An 18,855-nucleotide genomic window follows, 5' to 3' on the forward strand; every position below is an offset into this window, starting at 1 on the left:
GAGCCCCTCACTTCAGATGACCGTCTGCTAACCAGAAGATTCCGAAGATACTCTACGATGTGCTCTCGAGACTATGTGCCATCGCTTTTGCAATTCACTTCCATCGATAAATCCCTCTGGATAACTACTTACACCTATCGTTCATATTGTCATCCCCAGTTGCTCTTGTTATTACAAGATGTCCTGAAATACTCTTCGTTATTCCGAGAATTCTTTACGCTTACTGCCCTGCAGTTCCTTGCTGCATGAATACCCCTACGGATAATTACTCGCGCTTGCCGAGTATCCGCTCATCCCCAGTTGTTCATGTGTTTCACAAAAGTCTTCAAAATAATATTCGATCTTCCTAAAATCCTCTGGAGCCTTTGGCTCTTGAAATTCTTGCTTGCTTGCATTATGGTTAATCCCATAAGTCTCGTAGTCTTAATGACATTCCTTGTCATTATCATTTTGAGTCTGTTGACTCAATATGTTTGCGAATACACGCAATCATCATTGATCCTTATAAATTACTTTTCCGGCTAACCTGCCATTCTTTTAACTGGAATTGGTTCTCGACCAATCCAATTGTCTTTGATTGTACCCTAAGGCTATTCAACTTGTCCACCCCTAATCAGAGCATTGCTTCTGATCCCTTGATTTGGAAATCATAATTCCTTTGCATTTGACAATTGAGTTAGTCAGTTGTTTCTATATCTGCTTCCTCTAGTTGAGTACCGATGCTCACACTAGATCCCTTATGGACCACCAGATCCTTTGTTGGATGTATCTGACAACGCCCTTCATAATCAATAACCTTGTGAGCCTTTCCTCGGATACATAATGCCTTTGGTAAATTGTATCCTCTGCTTTTCTCAACCATGCTCTGCCATCGAGTTTGAGTTAATTACTCCTAAAGATTGTGGTATATGTTTCTAAGAAGCCCCTGTGGGATGAACATATGCCTTCTCTAAACCGTGTGAACCCGAAGGTTTTCACGATTCATACTCTTCTGGTGCTTCGCCAGATAAAATTTCAGCACTGCAACTTCATCGAGCGCGAGAGGTGAATGAAAGGTTATGCATTGAGGAAGTGGGAGTCGACCTTGAACTTTGTGTTCATGCCCATGGATGCGATGTATATCCTATCATGGAAGCTTCTTGTAATAATAACTATTTCCTTGATAGCTAACATATGGTATCTGTGAATTGATCCCTTGCAACCGTGGTTCCGACCATGATTGTTCTTCTTTGATTTCATTTCTCGGACAAGTTAAAACAATTGTCTTATATGGATCAATGCACCAGTCCAACCTTTACTTTGATCTTGTGTCGAGTATTACCCCCCTGGTATCTCGAGATTATCATGGAACTGCATAACTTCTTATGAGTTCATCAAGTACTACCTTCCCACTGATTCCAATTTTTCACGGGCTCTGAGTTATTAAACACTCAAAGGCACCAATAACTGAACCGAGTCCGCACTATGGTTCAACAACTTTTCAGTAAGCTTCTATAACTACGAGTTTGTACCCGATCACGCCATTCCTAGCCTGTTTGGCTATAACATAGTCGTGACGATTCTAACTGTGCTACCTGGTCCTTATTCTCGGAGCACCAATTTGCGATGATAGCTAAGCTTACGTCGATTTTCCTCGTCATACCCTTTCACCTTAAATAACAAGCTTGAGTTCGAGTTTGTGTCGTAACTATGGTTTCAATAACCTTTCGCTTCACCATTCATTTGACTTAATGTCATCGCCGATCGATTACATCTTGGAATCTCTCGACAAAGTGTGTCGAGATCATCATCAATCTTATGAGCCCTTCCAGGACATCAAATGAGTTCATGATAAGAAATACCATCCTTGCCCTTGATGATCTGCGTTATCATCGACCTTTATTGCCTTCCCACGAACACAAGCTTGTTCGTGTTTGGTGTTATACCTTGAGTTCCTTGCTATCCAACATTGTTCTTCTTTACCTTGGAATATTACCACCTTTTATGACAAGATGTCGTGGGAAATTTCACTACCTCTTGAGAACTCTTAATACAAGTGATACTTCTCACCATCACCATTCTTTCTTGGTCCCCGTGTTGATTCCAACAAGTGAACGGTGTTGTTTGGATTCTTACCTTCTAGCAACCCTATTGCTTTCAAGTTAATGGTCGGCCGTTCATTCTTAGACTATTGATTATTGAATCACCATTCTGACATTGGTCGTGCAACCCAACCCATATTTCGGGCGCACCTTTCAACCAATGTTTAATTGTGTATGTTTTCCTCGAGCATACTTCATTACATCATTTGATATGACAAATGTTATCTCCTTATCCACCTAATTGTGGAGATCCATCTTTTGAATACCTCGATGAGTTATCGCTGAGTCCATCAGTCACCTCATCCTCTTGTTGATTTAATGATGAACTCTTGTTTCGGAACTCGCTTCCATAGTTCATTTCCCGAGAATCTTCGATGTCATCTCGTCAATTTGTGTTGCACCTTTCTTCTCAGGCATCGTGAGTCTGAGTTATCCTGCCACCTATCCGAGCTGAATCTCGGTCAGTTATGATGGTTGGAACATTTTTCCAAGAGTTATAACACTGGTCTTTTATGACCCGGTAAGGTGATGGCATGCCCAGCATACCTGGCCGGATGACCTGTTGATATAGTTTCCTTATTAGCAAGGTTATCCATTCTTCCATGAGGAAATTGTAAGACTTATTCTACAAGTTGTTCCTGATGGATCCTTTGTGTATCCAAAGTCTGACCTTTGCTTGAAGACCATGTCAATGCTATCTCGAAGCATGTCTGTGGTACTCCGATCTTCAATAAGAACAGTTGAAGCAATGCTACCTTTTCTTTATCAAATATCCAAAACACCGTTGTTTGGGTAATGTCATGAACTTCCTCTCTCCTAACCTAAATGGTTTTCTACGTTATATCCTGTCATGGATATCATGCTCTGTTTGTCCTTGGGAAGGAAATACTCCTGAAATATGTGTTTTAACACATTTTCCTTTCCATTGTTCTGTCTAATCTGATGATCATATTTTCCTTCCATTGGTTTGTTTAAACCTTTTCTATGATCTATATGATATAAGCAGTAATAATCCACTGCTTGGGCAAACACCTCGATGTACAACTCTGTCGGTAAGACCTTGTTACTATTGTTGATGACATTCCGGTAACCACCGATGGACGGGAACTTTGCCAATTGTTTCGCCTCGTTCAACAAGTAGAATAATGACTCTCTTCGTTCCCCGTCCTTGGTACCGACATTGTTGCCGGCATAGCTGACAAGCTATTCACTGACATGCCTCCCTGTCGCGGCTGTGTAAGATGTCACCACCCTTCCTACTTTCAACCCATATGGTGGGCCCATAACCCACAGGTCCCTGGATCGAAACCTAACTCTTCTTTACAACCCGGTTTCAAATGTATCCTTTGCATCTGGCTTCGTATGTGATTGACGAGCTAAATTCTATACCATTATCCTTCCTGGAATCAAACACCATGTTATTCTCGTTGTTCAAGCCCCCATTCCAGCTTCTGTCTAGGCATCGAATGATTGCCTACCCATTTGAAACTTTGGTACCATCATATATTGCACTCAATGGATTCACTGTAATACAACTCGTGGGGTACCTCATGTTTTTCCCATTGAGTTCACCGTCTGATACCCAGCTTTGTGGAGGTGCGTTCTTCCTGAGTAATTCCCCCTGGCCGCGTTCGTAGGACGCTGGAGATCCTGAAGAAAGGATGACGACTTGATCATGGTGACTGGAAGCAGAGAAATGAAGACAACAACGAAAGGGATCAACCTCTTCGAAAGGGCAGCCAAGACCGAGAAGACTCGTTAGGTTTTTCGCTACCAACACCTTCCCCCCCCTTACTCCACCGCTTAAATCTCGGGACGAGATTTCTTGTAGTGGAGGAGAATTGTAACGCCCTGGTAATTAAGCTATAGTAATCCCCACTAATGATGCCACGTCACCTCTATCACTGTAGTTAATCTCGGGTTAAATCAAAACGGTTTCGAAATTCAATTCAAAATTATGATGGCAATAAAAGTTTTTCAAAAAATCAAACTAAAATGTTCGGGGGTTGTCAAAAATTACAAGGTTAATTATGGTGGGGTGCACACATTCTATAAAGTGCCTGAATATTTTTAAATGAAATAAAACAGAAGAGAAAATAAATTAAGAAAAGAAAAATAAAACAAAGGAGAGGGAACCCCCCCCCCTGGCCAAACTGGGCCAAGCCCACCTGGCCCAGCCGGCCAGCCCCTGGCCCGGCCCACCCCCCTCACTCCCATAACCCCCCCCCGGTCGGCGGAAACCCTAGCCGACACCCCATTCCCCCCCCGATCCCCTTCTCCTCCCTCCCCCGCCGATCTGGATCGGGATCCGCCCGATCCCGTCGCCCCACCCCACCGGCGCTCGTTCTCCTCCCCTCCTCCCCGCCCGGCCGCGCAGGACGCCCGAACCCCCCCTCGTCGCCTCGAGACCGTCCCCGACTCCCACCTCGCCGGATCCGCATCACCGGACGGCCGCCGCCTCGACCTCCTCCCCGCCGGACGCCCCCGACCGCCCCCGAGCCCGCTTCCGAGACCCCACGCGTCCCCCCCCCGTGAGCTCTTCCCTCCCCTGCTTCGCTCTGTAGCCGTAGGGGTCGACCCCCGCGCTCGGTCGCCATGGCCGGAGCTCGCTCCGGCGCCGCGCACGTCGCGCTCCGGCTCGCGCCGGCTCACCGCGCCCCACGTACCCCCCTCCCCTCGCGCCTCCTCCGCTCGGTCGAGGCCCCCCTCCTCTTCCCCCTCGTTCCCCTCCGTACCCGAGCGCCCCCGTCGCGGATCTCGTCGCGGCGCCCCTCCGGTGACCAAATGGTCACGGGGCCGAGCCCCTTGTGCTCAGCGCGTCGCGCAGCCCCCCTGGCCTTCCCGTTAGCCCCGTAGCGCGATCCCGACGCGGTCCCGAATCCCACCGCCGCCTCCGCCGCTCGCCGGCGTCGTTTCCGGCCGAGTCCGGCCGTGCCTCTGCCACCGTTGGACGCGGCATCCTCTCCACGTTCGAACGCACCCGCCCGCGGCCATTTTGGCCGCCGGACGGCGAATCCCGGCGAGGTCCGGCGCCCCTCCGCCGCGGGAACGCTCCCCGGAGCTCCCCAACGCCGGCCGCCGACGTGGCCGACCTGGGGCCACCCCTGGGTCACTGACCCGTGGGCCCTAGGGGCCCGGCCGGCCTGTTGACCCGGTCAGCCTTGCTGACTGGACCGGCCATGCCACTGACCGCAGGCCCCCCCCAGAACGTTAAAAATAAAAATAAATGATAATTAAAATATTAATTAATTAATTAAGTAAATACTTAATTTAATTAATCCTGATTAATTAACCTAATGGCTAATTAACCTAATTAACTATTGTTAATTAACTAACAGAGTATGACGAACGGGACCCACCTGTCAGGTTGACCAAGTCAACCCTGTTGACTGCTGACGTCAGCATGACATCATGCTGACGTCATAAATTCATTTTTCGAATTAAATAATTAATTAATTAAATTCCAGAAATTAATAAAATCTTTAGAAAATCATATCTTTTAATCCGTAACTCGGATTAAAATATTTTCAACATGAAAGTTGCTCAGAACGACGAGACGATTCCGGATACGCAGCCCGTTCGTCCGTCACGCGTCCCTAACATAGTGAACCTGCAACATTTCACCTCCGGTCCATCTGTCCGAAAACGCGAAACACCGGGGGTACTTTCCCGAATGTTTCCCCCTTCACTGGTATCGCCCATCCCTACGTTAGGTCACCCCTAGCACAACGTATTGCCGCGTCTTGCTTTGTGTTACATTTGATTGCTCCGTTATTTATTGTGTTCCCCCTCCGTTACTCCTTTCCGGTAGACTCCGAGACCGATGCTGATGCCCCTGTGGTCGACTACGTCACCGACGACCCCTCTCTCTTGCCAGAGCAACCAGGCAAGCCCCCCCCTTGATCACCAGATAGCGCCTACTCTTCTCTATACTGCTTGCATTAGAGTAGTGTCGCATGTTACTGCTTTCCGTTAATCCTATTCTGATGCATAGCCTGACCTTGTTGCTACATCTGTTGATACCTTACCTGCAATCCTAAATACTTAGTATAGGATGCTAGTTTATCATCATTGGCCCTACATTCTTGTCAGTCTGCCTTGCTATACTATTGGGCCGTGATCACTCGGGAGGTGATCACGGGTATATACTATACATACATACATACTATACAGATGGTGACTAAAGTCGGGTCAGCTCGAAGAGTACCCGCGAGTGATTCACGGATTGGGGGCTGAAAGGACCTTTGTCCCGACGGCCCTCTGTGTGGATCTTTGTGGCGGAGCGACAGGGCAGGTTGAGACCGCCTAGGAGAGAGGTGGGCCTGGCCCTGTTCGGCGTTTGCGGATACTTAACACGCTTAACGAGATCTTGGTATTTGATCTGAGTTGGTTACGAGCCTATACGCACTAACCATCTACGCGGGAGTAGTTATGGGTATCCCGGCGTCGTGGTATCAGCCGAAGCACTTCAGACGTCAGCGACGGAGTGGCGCGCGCCGGATTGGACTGGAACGCCTGCTAGGCTAGGTCTGCTTCCGGCCGCCCACGCAACGTGCAGGTGTGCTCAGGGCGATGGGCCCAGACCCCTGCGCGCTTAGGTTTAGACCGGCGTGCTGACCTCTCTGTTGTGCCTAGGTGGGACTGCGACGTGTTAATCTTGAGCGGCCGGGCATGACCCAGGAAAGTGTGTCCGGCCAAATGGGATCAAGCGTGCTGGGTAAGTTGGTGCACCCCTGCAGGGAAGTTAATCTATTCGAATAGCCGTGATCTTCGGTAACAGGACGACTTGGAGTTGTACCTTGACCTTATGACAACTAGAACCGAATACTTAATAAAACACACCCTTCCAAGTTCCACAAACAACCCGGTGGTCGCTTTTCTACAGGGCGACGAGGAGAGGATCGCCGGGTAGGTTTATGCTATGCGATGCTACTTGGAGATGCTACTTGGAGGACTTCAATCTACTCTCTTCTACGTGCTGCAAGACGGAGGCTGCCAGAAGCGTAGTCTTCGAAAGGACTAGCTATCCCCCTCTCATTCTGGCATTCTGCAGTTCAGTCCACTGATATGGCCTCCTTACACTTATACCCATGCATATGTAGTGTAGCTCCTTGCTTGCGAGTACTTTGGATGAGTACTCACGGTTGCTTTCTCCCTCTTTTCCCCTTTCCCTTCTTCCTGGTTGTCGCAACCAGATGCTGGAGTCCAGGAGCCAGACGCCACCGACGACGACGACCCCTACTACACCGGAGGTGCCTACTACTACGTGCAGCCCGCTGACGACGATCAGGAGTAGTTAGGAGGATCCCAGGCAGGAGGCCTGCGCCTCTTTCGATCTGTATCCCAATTTATGCTAGCCTTCTTAAGGCAAACTTGTTTAACTTATGTCTGTACTCAGATATTGTTGCTTCCGCTGACTCGTCTATGATCGAGCACTTGTATTCGAGCCCTCGAGGCCCCTGGCTTGTATTATAATGCTTGTATGACTTATTTATGTTTTAGAGTTGTGTTGTGATATCTTCCCGTGAGTCCCTGATCTTGATCGTACACGTTTGCGTGCATGATTAGTGTACGATTGAATCGGGGGCGTCACAAGATGGCATCAATGTGCTGCAGCGATCACCATTGTTTGCTATGCTGACCGAAGAAAAAGCTCCTCCTTTCCACTATACTGCCAACGGGCATGAGTACAACATGAGTTACTATTTGGTTGATGGTATGTATCCTCCGTGGGCTATCTTTGTCAACACCATCTCCAACCCAGCTGGCCAGAAAAAGGCTCACTTTGCCCAGAGACAAGAAGCAGCTAGAAAGGATGTCGAGAGAGCATTTGGAGTTCTGCATGCACGTTTTGCAGTTGTTCGTGGACCAGCTAAATGATGGGGTGCAGAGACCTTGTGGGAGGTGATGACATGTTGTGTGATCATGCACAACATGATCGTGGAGGATTAGGATGATGCTGCCACAAGTCTTGAATTCGAGAATATGGGTGATCCTATCCAACTTCCTGATCAGAATCCTGTCATATTTGATTGGTTTGTTCAAATGCATCGAGAAATTCGGCATCAAGCAACCGAAGAAGATCTGATTGAGCATCTTTGGGCAGTTAAAGGGACAACAATATTTAAGTGTAATATTTGAACTAATTAAATTAGATCTACCGCTGCATTTGAACATTTGAACTATTGTAGACTATATATATGAGGCTATTTGGGTGTGTGAGCTAAAAAAATTGGGGCGAGATGTATGCTAGCAAAGTTGGATGGCCGGCTCTCGCATTAGTGTCCATGGACAGGGGACTAGTGTCTGCGGATAGGTCTACTGTCTGTTGACGAATGTTGGAGCATATTTGCGGGTCAACCTTGGAGATGACCTTGGTATACTTATCATTGTAGTGATGATGAACTTGCGAGACCATTTCGTGCACTACAAAGGGTGTGTAATTTTTGGACTGTCTATTAAAAATTACCACCATGGTGGTAAAGCTCTGTGGTAACTATTGCAAATGGCAACCATCATCATGTAATGAAATAGTTTGAAGAACGTTTGTCGAAATATATTCAACAAATGAACACTAAATGTGTTTATTTCACCACTTTTGTCCCTTCCATGTGGGAGGTTAGCAATTCTACACGGTGGTTCTTCTCCCTCTCCTTCTCCAGTTGACAGACTATGAGAGAGGTCGGCCCTGTGTCGTGGATTCCAGCCCCTCTTCTTCTCTCCTTCGCCGGCGTTGCCAACTGGAGTGGGAGAGGATGGGGGCGTGTCTGTGCGTAGCTATTGGTTTGCTTTTTTCTTTTCTCCTCCTTGGCCAATAAATCTGATCTGGATCCAGATCCACCCCTTTCTTTGATCCATTTCTTCTCCCTCGAGTCCCTATTGAGGGCAGCGAGGTTGAAGATTCATTCATGGATGGCGGTGGCTTCTATGCCGAGGCTTCGCCAGATCCACGGTGCTGGACTGCTTCAGCAGCTGGTGCTCCCTTCCCCAACCTCCTTTTTCTTTCTTGTAGGCGGTGCTTCTTCCTGGTGCTTGCAAGCGGCGCTGGGAGAGGTCCGGGTCCATTCGTCGGTGACTCCTCGTGGTGGAGAGGAATGTCGGGAGGTGGATCTGGAGGCCCCACCTTGAAAAAAGCCTGTTGGATCCCCAAATCTGGCGCCTGGTTGGTCTCCTTCTTGTTTCTGGTTCTGCTGCCATGGAGGTATGAGGAAAGGGATGAGAGGGGTAAGATCAGGTGGCAGACGAACTATCTTTGTTAATCCTTGGAGCAAACCGATTGCAGCTATGCTTCCTCTACATGATGATAAGTTGCAGTATCTTATGGTCGAATGGCGACCAATCGGAGTTCTGGTGATGGCTGGCTCCTTTCTTTCCTCCCGGCTGTTGTACCAAAAGGGAGGCAGTTATGTTGCTTCAACCTGGCGATTCAAGACTCTACCTCCAGCGGCTCGTCGGTGGTGCTCTAGCCATCCCTCTGCCCTGGTTTCGTCCCCGGCGGCAGCGGGATTGGGCCAGAGCTGAAGCTTGCGACGAGGACTCGATTGCATTTTAGCTTCGTCTTCTGGGATCATGTTTGCAAAGTGTGTGGACCGGGTTGTAACTTTTATTTTTCTAATGGGTCCATCTGTAAAATGTACTTGGTTGTCTGTCTAATATGAGTCTGGGTTCTTCGGGACCCTACCTCTGTTAAAAAAAAGGCGTCTTGCCGTGTGCACCTAACACCTGTTTTTTTTGCGAATTAACACGCGTTATTTTTGCACACATGCATGGGTAAAATTGTGGTAGATGAAAGCAAACTCTTAGCCGATGACAGTCTTTGCGTCCCATGCGTTGGAGAGCAAGCGAGGTTTTTATTTTATCTTAAAAGAAGTCCAAGAGAGCGAGCTAGCTTTTTTCTTTAAGAAAAACGAAACTTTATTCAGTAGAAATAACCAGTACATTATTTGTGAAGATCATTGCAATTTCAGAGGTTCCTCAAACCACTTAGAGGTTAAAAAAATTTAGCTAATCTAGCGAGGTCATGAGCTACTTTATTTGTTTCTCTATTACGATGTTCGATTTTAGTAATAATAAAATCACAGACATAATGAAAACAATCATCAAAGATTGCCGCTGTCGCATCCGCCGACAGTCCTGCATGATCTCAATCACCTTCAGATTATCCGAGTTAATAATAAAGTGATTAGAGCAACTGCAATGAGGCGATCCATTTCGTCCGCCGCCGTCCATTTGGGTCGGCGCGGACAGAAAAGACGACCCAACGCGCCAACCCAAAAGGATGCGTGTCCGCTTGGCGTCCGCATGGTGATCCATTCCTGGCCCAATTTTGAGCCGGATTTGCGTCGGCACGGACACGAGACAGACGCGCGCGCGTCTACTCCTCTCCCGGGCCCGCTGGTCGGTGGCAGCCACCATCATTTCCCCTCATTTTCCCCAAAAACACTCCCGCCCGCGCGCGCACCCGCCCCACACCCCGCCATGGAGGACGCCATCGACCTCGATGCCACCGCCGGCGGCCTCGCCTCCCTCGCCTTGTCCTGCGCCGCTGCCCCCTTCGGGAAAGGCAAGCCTCGTGCACTGCGCAAGACCGCCGCCGCGACCAAGCCAAAGAAGGCGCTGACGCCCGAACAGCGGGTAAGGGAGTCGGCCAAGAGGAAGGGCCGGAGGCACGCCGCGGACGCGAGGAATAAGGCCATCGTCATCACGGCCACGCAGCAGGAGGTCACCAACGCCCGCGTCGCGATGGCAACGAGGGAGGCGCTCTACATGCTAGGATTAAACCCTAGCCAGCACGGCCTCGTCCAAGCCGACGTCGCCGCGGCCAGCACCGGCTCGTCGTTGTTTTCTCGGATGGTGTTACCCGACTCGCCCCGGGCGTCGGCTTGCAACCCGATCCCCGGATTCCACGTCTACCCGCAGGCCTCCCGCCTCTCCGAGGAGTGCTCACCCGATGTGAGCGTGGTCGCGCCTTCCACGCCCGCGCCTGTGCCCATCGACCTCAACGACACCCGGCCGGTGGCTCGTCATCCGGCGGTGCGAGGAAACGCGCGTGGCAGACGTCGACCGGCGTGCTCCCGGACGCCCGCAACATGTTCGAGAAAATGTGGTTCGTCGACGAGGACTACATTCAGAACCTTATCTTCGAGGGCGGTGCGCCGGCCGCTGGCTATGATCCCGACTAGACACAAAGCCAGGACGGCCGCGGGGCGTTCACGCCGGCCGCTGGCTATGATCCCGATCAGGCGGCCTTCATGTGTGATCAGGTCGGCATCGACCTGGACGGCTTTCCCCTCGACCACGAGTTTTCGGACGACTACGGGCTAGAGGAAGAGGACGAGTGCGACATTGAAGTGGGGCCTTTGTTCGAGGACGAGCTCGCCAACCAAGCCGCTGGTCCTAAGCCGAAGCGCAAGAGCAAGCGCACAAAGGCGTACACAACGGCCGAGGACAAACTTCTTTGCGAGTGTTGGCGAGACATTGGACAAGACCCCAAGACGGGCGCCGAGCAAAAGCATTCAACCTTTTAGATTCGTGTGCTGGCATGTGTGCCAGCCGGCTGGCGAATGCGCCAGCATGAACTGTGGTGATATTTTTTGAAGCCGGCATTGTATGCCGGCGTTGGCATGGTGCCGGCATGAGACATGGCCACTGGCATGATCAGCCGCGGACTTTTTTTATTTAAAAATTAAATACGCACATGAAATGGGTCGACGTGTTGGGCACACTGCCGACTCAAATGCAAAACTAAGCGGACGCCGGGTGGGCGGCCGACCCAAACAAACAAAAAACAGACAAATGCGCCGTTCATTTGGGTCGACCCGTTGGAGTTGCTCTTACATCCCGTTCTTTACGAGAAGGTGCGAGTTGATGTTCGGTTGTTACCAAGTCCAATTTAACTAAGCAATAGGACCACCAGGCTTAAAAAATGCTAGTCCATAGCATGGACCCGAGAGTAAACCTGATCATGGACAGCTTGACCCGAACCCTTCTCGGGAAACCGGGCTGGGTTTCGTTGGGCTTCATTTTGCAACACAAAAGAGTATTTGAAGATCAGACTTTTGCAAGCCCGGTCCAAAAACCAGGCCGGCCCGGCCCGATGTAAGATCATAGAGAGAATGAAATGGAGCCGAGGAGGTAGGTTTGCTGTTAAATTAGTCCCAATAATTGCATCCCCATCCATCTAATTTAATAATAGCACATGACATGGTACTCCCACTTTGCCATCCCCATCCATCTACTTTAGAATCTTGATCGGTCCTTTGTGGAAAGAGCCACCAACCAACCAGCTCCCCTTCATCTCACTGATGACTAATTGGCAAAAACATCTCAACACACCGAGGTCCCTGGGAAAAACCGGTCTCGTCTTTACTAGGAAAAGAAAATCTTGGTACACAAATCCTCATCTCTCCATGCAAGTGTAGTATCACATGCATAGTGCAGTAGCGGCATCGATCGAGAAAAGCAGAGGAGAAATGAAGTACACGTGGCGACGCCTCAGAAGGTGGCCTTCTTGAGCGAGGTGATGGTGACCGACGACCCCAGCGGCGAGGACCCGACCTGGACGTCCAAGGAGTCGTACCGGAGGAAGAGCTCGGCGACGAGCAGGCGCGCGATGAGCACCACGAAGTCCTTGCCGGCGCACTGCTTGTCCTGCAGCGTGGGCGTCGCCGACTCGGGCCCGTTGGACCACACCACGTACCGGAGCAGCCGCTCGCCGTCCTCCCCTAGGAACCTGTCGGGCACGTAGTCCTCGGCGCGCGGGAACACGCGCGGGTCCTTGGTGGCCATGGGCTGGTACCCGAACAGCAGCTCCCCCTCCCGCACCTCGTACCCGTAGTCGTGGCTCTCCACCACCATGTCCCGCTTCGCCCGCCCGTACTGCATCGCCACCGGCGGCTCGATCCGCAGCGCCTCGTACACGGCCGACTTCACCAGCGGCATCTCGGCCAGCGCCTGCATCGTCACCTCCCCGCCGTTGGCGCGTACGGCGGCGCGCACCTCGGTCGCGAGCCGGCCGTGCACCCGCCCGCCGGCGCGGCCCAGCCACTTCACCAGCGACGGGAACAGGATCTTGATGCCGCCGAAGGAGTTGAAGCACATGGCGAAGAGGATGTTGTGCACCGCCTCCTCCCGCGCGATCCCTATCCGCTCGCCCTCGTCGATCACCGCCTTGCCGGCGTCGCGGAAGAAGTCGGCGAGGCGGCCGTAGTCCTTCTTGATGAGCGCCGGCGGGAGGCGGAAGCTGTGGAGGAGGCCGTCCTCCACGAGGGTGGGCAGGCCGAGGCTGAGCAGCGGGCTGATCTGGAACAGCAGCCACTTGGCGATCAGCTTGGGCCCTTCGTCCCGGAGCGGCGAGTCGACGGGGTCGCGGCCGAGGAGCGCCTGGCAGAGGAAGCCGAAGGCGGCGTCGTCGTTGTAGCTGCCGAAGTCGGCCTTGCCGACGCGGGCGAGGTCGTTCTCCATGCGGCCGAAGAGGCCGCCATAGACCTCGCGGAACGTGGGGATGACGTGCTGGCGGCGGTGGGTGAGGAGGTGGAAGAGGAGCGACTTGAGCGGCGCGTGGTTGGGCTCGGCGGGGTCGACGTAGGAGAGCACGCGGTAGCCGCCGGTGAGGTCGGTGGAGGGCATGAAGGTGCCGGTGAAGAGGTCGGTCTTGTCGACGAGCGAGGTGTCGAAGAGGACCGGGAAGGAGGCGGCGTCGAGGAGCGCCACCACGCGGGGGTCCTTGGCCACGAAGGGGCCGGGGGGCATGTTGAGGCGCACCACCGTGGAGCGGTGCGCGCGGACGCGGGCGGCGAAGAAGCCGTCGCGCCCGCCGGGCCCGTAGAAGTACTCCAGCCGGTCCTTGAGCGCGCCCAGCAGCGGCGGGCCGTGCTCGCCCGGCACCTTCCGCAGCGGCAGCCGCCGCTTGGGCGACAGCACCTCGTGCCGGTCCGTCGCGGACGCGGACGCCCGGGCCTGCCGCCGCCTGGCGCCCGCGCTCGGCGCGGCGAAGGAGAGCTGGTGAAGCACCGTCGCCATTTGGTTTGATCCGTGCGAGAGCTGCTACAGAGCGAAGTCCACGGCGGCGGCTGCTGCTGCTTTTGGTGTGCCGTGTGCTGGTGCTGGTGCTGGTCTGGTGTAATGACACGGTTCGGGTGTGGGGGCGGCCATTTAAAAAGCGGCGTGGGAGACGGGCAGTGCGCCTTGACTGCGCGCGTGCAGGGAGTGGGAAACGTGGGCCTTTCGGGCGGCGCGCCGCTCGCGTGGCCGCGGCCGGTGGTGCGTCTGATCGGACGAGTAGATCAGTAGAGTAGAGCAGCTTCCGCTCACCGACCGCGGCGCGGCCTCGTGCGCTTGAAGAACCGGTAAAAGGTGGCGACTGCAGAGAGCATCATTTGACTAATTGATCTTTGATTATGCTGGTAGATGTATCGGAAGGCGTTTGCGGACAAGTCAACGGATTCGCATTTGTTCATTTGGGCAACCGTCGCGTTCATTTTCAAAGATCTCGAAACCATACAAATGCATCGAAAATTCGCAGGTGCGTGTGCCGCTTGATTGCCTCACATTTGCAAAGTTGTTGAATCCCACACGAGGGCATAGTAAGTTTTTAAGTTTCAGTCGTTGAAACTTACGATTTTTCATTTTGAACTTGTGATTTTCTTGCTGGCTCTTACCAAGTTTGATAGATAAAATTCTTATGCATTTTTTTGCCAGTTGTAGGCACAAAAATCATGATTTTATTGGTCGCACATACTAAGTTTCAAGAATTGAACCTTAATATTTATTTTTAAAATTCATCAAAACATATTTAAAATGGATCTTATTTTAAAGCCCTCGTCATGAGAAATACGAATATGAAAGCATAACTTATTTGGACTGTTCGTTCAAAAGATATAAAAGTTTGAAAATTAGAAGCCAAAAATGAAAGCACGCATGAGGACCTGGGTGCCCTAACACCTACGTGCCACAAATCCACTCCCACAAATGAATGCATGTAGATCGTTCAATCAATATAACACCTCAGATCCAAACGAAGGCATGTCCACCAAGGAGCTTGTTGATGTCGTACGTGATCGTTGGAGCTATGGCACTTGTACGCCGAGTTCGGATCCCGCGTGAAACCATCTCAGATGCCCCGCCATTATGAAGCCAGAACGATGTATGGCGCGGGTGTGGGCATTGTAGACACCACTGGATCGGACGCACGAAACTCCAAGTCTGACCTCCTCGCCGCATCCTACTCGTCTCGGGCACGTCGGTCCTTGCGAGTGATGCTCTCCACATTTTCTGCAACGGTCAGAGTCCCCATGGACTCCGCCGGCCCAAGGTTCATGGCGGCGTGCGAACGAAGGAGTGAGCATCGATTGCTCGGACGAAGTAGCAGGTCGATGGTGGGAATGTGGAAGGAGGTCGGAGGAGGGCGACGGTGCGGACGTCGAAAGGAAGTCGGGCGCCGAGGAGGGGATGGCCGATTTGAGCAATTTGGGGGCTTTGTGGTGGGTGCGGCATATCAAGTTCGACATGATGGACACATTTAAACGGCCCCAAAACCGCCCCACATATGAGCTGGGTGTGGAGATGCTAAGCCACCCGGACCTATAGACTAAATTTAGAGGGTCCGGTTGAAAAGTGTTTTTGATCCAAGCAGTGTCCGACCTATCTGGCAGGCATATGGGGTGATTTGGGGTCCAGTTGGAGAAAGCTCTAAGTGCAACTACTAAGCATGTATTTACTAGCTAGTGGAGTCGAAGACGGTAGCAGATGGTACAAAAGGAGCGTGTTTGGTTGCTCGGGCTGTTATTGAACTGGGTACATGCATAGCCCAATGGAGCCTGGGCTGAAACAATGTCTCGGCCATGTTGTGTAGTAGTTCGTTTGGGGTAGCCAGATTGCATCGTACCTCATATTTCTTCCTACTGTTTGGTTACCTTGCCGAACTTGGGTAAACTCGCGTCTCTCGTTTTCGACCAACCTCGTCCAAGGCTTCATCTAGTAGTTATAGCCTCACAACTTAGTTTTTCTATGAGGACACTTGATGTGTTAAACCCACGCCAATGTGCGTTGGAGTTGGCCTTATCCCGCTCAGGCAACAGGGCTGTCGAACCCCGCATCCTCCGGTGGTGATCGTGGAGGTAGAGATGGTATGCTGAGGATTGCCGACGACCCTGGGTAGGCGGGCCTTGAACTACTCCATCGGCGGCAAGAAGCGACTACAACGTCTGCATTGAAGACGTCGGTGGATGCAGCGGCGGTGAGGCCGTCGGAGGATGTGGCGACGAGGGATGGGCAGTGGCGAAGAGGCCGGTGTGTTGGGTGGGAGAATAGTTGTGTGTCACTGACAGGCGGGCCAGAGGAGGACAAAAGGAAGACGTCGCAGACGTCTACGAGGACACAAATCCAACCCAAATTTAAGCTAGAAATGGATCACCGACAGCAAAACAAACGCCAGTCCATTTGTGTCGACGCGTTGAGCCATGCTTTTTGTCTACACAGATCCAAACGGTCACAGGCGAATGAAATACATTGGCACGTTGGAGTGCCTTTAGTACACCCGGCTTTACAATAACAACATAATATCAAGTGACTGTTAAAAATATCAAGGATGCACACAACTAACCAAATGACTAGAAACAACTTTTTGTACACCCACAGCAAAGTTACTACAAACAAAGTACTGGCGTTTTGGATCTCGGCCTTCATGGAGGATGCTTTTTTTAAAATGAAATTCAAAATTTCCGGTTGCAAAAACATATGGATTTCTTTACAAGTAAACAAGGATGTGAGATGTATGTGTATAAAAATTCAGGATGAAATACGTTGAAATGCGACATATACAAAAAGATAAATTCATTGTATGGAAAGACAAATAGTATTATGTGTTAAAAAGCCCCAGATTTATTCACAGCCCTTGTTTCAACGTATTTTGTTCTGAAAATTTACACACTTATGCATTATTATGCCTTCGTCTATATCTTTATTTTCTACAGAAATTTTTGAAATTTAGATTTTGCATTTGAAGGCCGGCCTCCAAAAGCAATATCTCCTACAAACAACCATTTTTCATATAAATTTAAGATACTTTGAGAAAAGGTCGCATCAATTGACCCCACAGATCTCTGCCACCGGTGGCGCCGATCGGCGGGTGCAGAGCAATGCACCTCCCGGAAGTCGGAAGCATCATCATTGTGTTGTTTATTATGAACGGCGAGGGTGCACGTTCGGCATGCGGGTCTCGTCAAAAATACCACAGAGAACTCCGCGTCACCGCGTCGGCGCAGGAAAACGTTCAATGTGTGCACCATGCGCGCCATTTTGCAATGGAGACGGAGATGCAGATGGATGCGACTGAATTTCGCGGCTCCGTCCATATACTCTCCGCGCCCGACGCCGCCGGCGACCGTGGGAGCTCGCAATTTCACGCTGCTCCGGCTGACATCTGACCAGACCGCGCGCAGGGTCGGCGATCCACGAGGCGCACCGTGTCGTGTGCTCGTATGGCCGGGAAGTGGAACTTTCCACTTGTTTCTTCGAGGAAGGCCGGATGTTGGCAAAAACAAACTGTCATTTTATGGTATGCGGGACATCTTCGCGCGCTTCAGCGATGACAGAAAACTAGGACGCCCGGGAATCAATTGCGCGCGCGGAAAAAGTGAGAGACCGCGCGCTAGATTTGGCGCACAGACGCGTCTATAAATTGCCGCGCCCGTCACACGTTCTCCCATCGCTATCCACTTGCCACGTGCTCTCTTCCCGCTTCCTACTGCTTCCTCTCCCGCTTTCTCGTCCCGCCACAGACGCGCCACCATGCCGCCGCGCCGCCGCCGAGGATCTTCGGGCTACCGCGGCGTCCGCCAGCGCCCCTCCGGCGTCTTCTACGCGGAGATTCGGTCCGACGACGTCCGCCTCGGCTTTGTCACGTTCGAGACCGCGCACGAGGCCGCCCGCGCGTACGACGCGGCAGCGTGGCGCCTCCAGAGGCCTCGCGCGCAGATGAACTTCCACGACTTCTTCACCCGCGAGCAGGCGCAGTCCATCGCCCCTCCGCCTCGTCTTATAACAGACCAGGACCGTGAGGAACACCGTCGGCGGCAGCGCCGCCTCCTCAGCGTCGAGGAGGACAAGCGAGCCATGGCGGAGTGGCACCGGCAGTACCCGCAGGATGTCGCCGAGGAGAACGTCTTTTGGGCGAATAGGACGGCAAGGCGTTGCGCGGAGCGGGCGGACAGGCGTCAGCGGAAGGCACTCGCGGAGGCACAGTGCAATCTCGTTAATGCAGGTGGGGAGTCGTTCTTCGACTCAGACGATCCTTGTTGGAAAGACGCGTGACTCTCTACCTCGGACGACACCAGCGAGAATGATGATGACGACTCGAAGTAGGTTCTAGCTGCACCATAGTTTTTATCTAGTTGCACCGTAGTTTTTATCTATCTATACTATGATGAACTATGTACTCATTGTGTGAAATATCTATCTATCTATCTATCTATTTATCTATCTATGCATATGCACCATAATTCAGAGTGTTTGTGTGAGAGCGTGCCCGCACTACTCTTTGCAGCGTCCGCTGGAGCTTCCACGCGCGTTAAAGTTTACAACGGCCACTGGAGCCAGCACTCTGCGTCGTGCAAAAACAGTCGTTCGATGTACTGCAAATGCTTTTTTAGCGCGCCGCGCGTTGGTACCTGTTGAAGATGCTCTAACAGTCTCGGGAAGATCTAATAGGCGGTCTAAGCGTGGGGTTCTATTCCGCTGCTGCCCTTTTGACGCCAGTACGCAACAGTGTCGGGCT

General features: G+C 51.7%; 1 protein-coding gene and 1 long non-coding RNA gene across 2 annotated transcripts; one reads left to right on the forward strand and one right to left on the reverse strand.

Annotated features, from left to right (window-relative positions):
• Window positions 1-8,571: 8,571 nt before the first annotated feature.
• Window positions 8,572-9,800, forward strand: LOC123105145 (uncharacterized). The gene is made up of 2 exons (XR_006450716.1): window positions 8,572-9,282; window positions 9,364-9,800. It is a non-coding gene; the product is annotated as an uncharacterized lncRNA (long non-coding RNA).
• A 2,625-nt stretch (window positions 9,801-12,425) lies between these two features.
• LOC123105146 (allene oxide synthase 1, chloroplastic-like) lies at window positions 12,426-14,211 on the reverse strand. Its single transcript, XM_044527150.1, has one exon. It carries the CDS (start codon window positions 14,100-14,102, stop codon window positions 12,576-12,578), a length of 1,527 nt encoding a protein of 508 aa, XP_044383085.1. The 5' UTR covers window positions 14,103-14,211; the 3' UTR covers window positions 12,426-12,575.
• Window positions 14,212-18,855: the final 4,644 nt, after the last annotated feature.

The sequence above is a fragment of the Triticum aestivum genome, chromosome 5A (genome assembly GCF_018294505.1).
Source record: "Triticum aestivum cultivar Chinese Spring chromosome 5A, IWGSC CS RefSeq v2.1, whole genome shotgun sequence".
Lineage (NCBI taxonomy): Eukaryota > Viridiplantae > Streptophyta > Magnoliopsida > Poales > Poaceae > Triticum > Triticum aestivum.

Bases quoted from the DNA above. Each gene is read 5' to 3' on its own strand.
- LOC123105146 (XM_044527150.1), bottom strand. From the start codon at position 14,102: ATGGCGACGGTGCTTCACCAGCTCTCCTTCGCCGCGCCGAGCGCGGGC.